The 2,688-nt window shown below is 44.7% G+C and overlaps 1 protein-coding gene across 1 annotated transcript; it reads left to right on the forward strand.

Moving 5' to 3' along the window:
* The first annotated feature begins 338 nt into the window (after positions 1–338).
* LOC124190108 lies at positions 339–2,453 on the forward strand. The gene is made up of 2 exons (XM_046582676.1): positions 339–653; positions 718–2,453. Exon 2 carries the CDS (start codon positions 765–767, stop codon positions 2,283–2,285), a length of 1,521 nt encoding a protein of 506 aa, XP_046438632.1. The 5' UTR covers positions 339–653; positions 718–764; the 3' UTR covers positions 2,286–2,453.
* The last annotated feature ends 235 nt before the right edge of the window (positions 2,454–2,688 follow it).

A 2,688-nucleotide genomic window follows, 5' to 3' on the forward strand; every position in this document is an offset into this window, starting at 1 on the left:
ATTATGCCCTCGGGGAAGAAAACATCAAAGCCCGACTCGCAGAACCATAAAAAACGGGCCGACGGAATATCGAAATGCTTCCGATACCTAGCATAACCAGGATATCGCCTAAAAATAACAAAAACGGAACAAATAAAACAAATGAATACGTTAATAAACAATAAAAATACAGCTACCGCAACAAACACGACACGAGAAACATCAACATCAACAACGTGAAGGCTCCATTTCGAATATTAAAACCAAACTAAAACTGCAGCCACCATTTCGACACAAAATATAAAAAGATTGACAACATGGTGGAGTTGACTACTCTAATTCCACCCAGACGGCGCCATTCAACCGATGTGTCGCCACTTTCAATGTCACCCAAACCAAATCCTTTTTTTTTGTTTTATGGTGCCCAACGACTTACCTCTATCAATTCTTTCCGTTGCAGACAAAAGAATAAGATGACTATCTATATCCTACTACTGCTGAGCGTCTACGCGGTCGCCTTCGAGACTACAATTTGTAACTGCAAGGATCCGATACGACAAGAACATCTACGAATCGATGACGACAAATGTCAGCCAATTCGCCGCCCGACTCAACGCAACGCAGACTACGCTGTTTGGACCGATAGAAAAGATGGATTGAAAGTGCGCGGATATGTATGCAGCCGATGGGAAAAAATTAATCACATCTCTACAAATCTTTTTCTTCAACAAATCGTAGTGCCCGACAAACGTGCAGTCGACACAACGGAAGCCGAATGTAAGATCATGGCACAAACCAAACGTTGTGACGAAATGCCGATGAAATTTGCCGACGGAAAATGGCTTTACGTGCCAGAACCATCGGAAAGTGGTGCGTGGATGCGCACTATATCGACTCAAGTATTGAACTGCATGGTGGAAGAAACTATAATTCTACAAGAAGAAAACGATTTGATCGACACACCATTGGGACGAGCTAACATCTCAGATGGCGTACACACGCATAACCACATGACTTTAATTTGGGATGTGGCCGATGCAGATCGCATCGCACACACACCGCGGCTTCTCACACAAGGCAAGGCAACAATAACTCAAACATCTACAGCAACAACTTTCAAATTGGAAGACGACTCCAATCAACTAGCATATCACATCACGCATACTGACCGTTGTATAATGGTAAACTGCGAATCTACTAACAATACTTTCGCAGTAGCTGGTGACAAGCATTTGTTCATCGTCATTCTCAAATTGGGAAGCGAAGGCAATAAAACATCTGACCTTATTCTCGACCGTACGGCCAGCAAACCTACAAAAGAAGAGCTCGAGTACATCAGAATACGGGACGACTATTATAGCTATCCTGAAGATAAAAGAATGGCTCTTATCAAATTATTGCAATCTCATGTACAATATTTGAAGGACAAAACTCTTGATCACGAGAATGAAATTCTCCGCGCTGCTCACGACATGAATTGTCAAATAACAAGGATAAAACATTCGTTGGCAGTGGCGGCAGCGCAATACGACGGCTGGTTAGCAGCCAGTATATTGGGATTGCCTACCTGCGTCACCCTGCAGGCAAAAGGGATGACCGTTTTAATGAAAGAATGCCGCGCCGAAAAAATCACTTTCACTACGGAGACTACTACCTGCGGCCCTCAACCCAGGTATGAAAATTCTACAATATCACAAAACGGATGGGAGCTTACAACCTACCAACCTTGTTACTGGTCCGACCATTACGTCAACTTCAACGGTAAACATTACGTGTACCGCAACGACACCTGGAAGCTGGCTGAAGCTACCGTTATTCCAATGGAGCAAGATTGGCCGGTCTCATTTCGTTACATCGACGACAACAGCTACAAATATCAACCATCGACAAACCCCGGATATAAAGCTTTTATCACCAGCCCAATGAACATCATGGCGGACATGACAGCAGCTATGGCGGAGCAATCCATTCACTCGGGTGCAGCACAAGAAATTACTCCACTCACGCCCGTACAAACAATCATCATGACGGCGGCCGAAAAAACTCACGTATCTGGACAAATGAGTTGGTGGGAAACGTTCAAACTGATTTTATTTATCACCAGTTTGGTATTCGTTTTCGCCTTTCTCATAGCTTTTTTACGATACTTCGGAATTTTCGCGCTTATCTTCGCCATGTGCTGCAAGCCTCGCCCGCGAATTCATTCATCCCGCGTTCATCGCCGACGCCGTGAAGAGGTTCTGGATTCATCGCCACCAATAGCACTTCGAGATCTTCTTCCTCCGCTGAACAACCAACCAATTTAGTAGATTACGGGACGTAATCCAAGGGGCCCCGGAGCCATGTAATAGAACGGCGTGTGCGTCATTTGGCCTACGGCTATGATGACGCATCACACCTGTACAGCTTCCGGTGCAACCCCTTTTCCTCCTCTGCCGTCGCCGGGTTCTTGACCCTTTCTAGATTGCATCTTCACGCATAAATTACGCGTCCTCCACGCATATTTCAAACCCCATTTACCCCATTTAAATGCTCTTTAAACCCCAATTAAGTGAGTTGACAGAACTGTCAACTCACTCGGGGGTGGGTTTTACATGGGATACTTTTCCTATCGTTTTCTTTATACAATGACGCATCCTTCCTCTTTTCGTATAAAAGGGTGCGATATTCTTCTCTTCTGGGCGCAGATCCATTCTGTAGTTTGATCGA

The sequence above is a fragment of the Daphnia pulex genome, chromosome 3, assembly GCF_021134715.1.
Source record: "Daphnia pulex isolate KAP4 chromosome 3, ASM2113471v1".
In the NCBI taxonomy this organism is placed as follows: domain Eukaryota; kingdom Metazoa; phylum Arthropoda; class Branchiopoda; order Diplostraca; family Daphniidae; genus Daphnia; species Daphnia pulex.

Excerpts from the sequence above, each read along its gene's own strand:
- LOC124190108 (XM_046582676.1), top strand. The coding sequence starts at position 765 with ATGGCACAAACCAAACGTTGTGACGAAATGCCGATGAAATTTGCCGAC.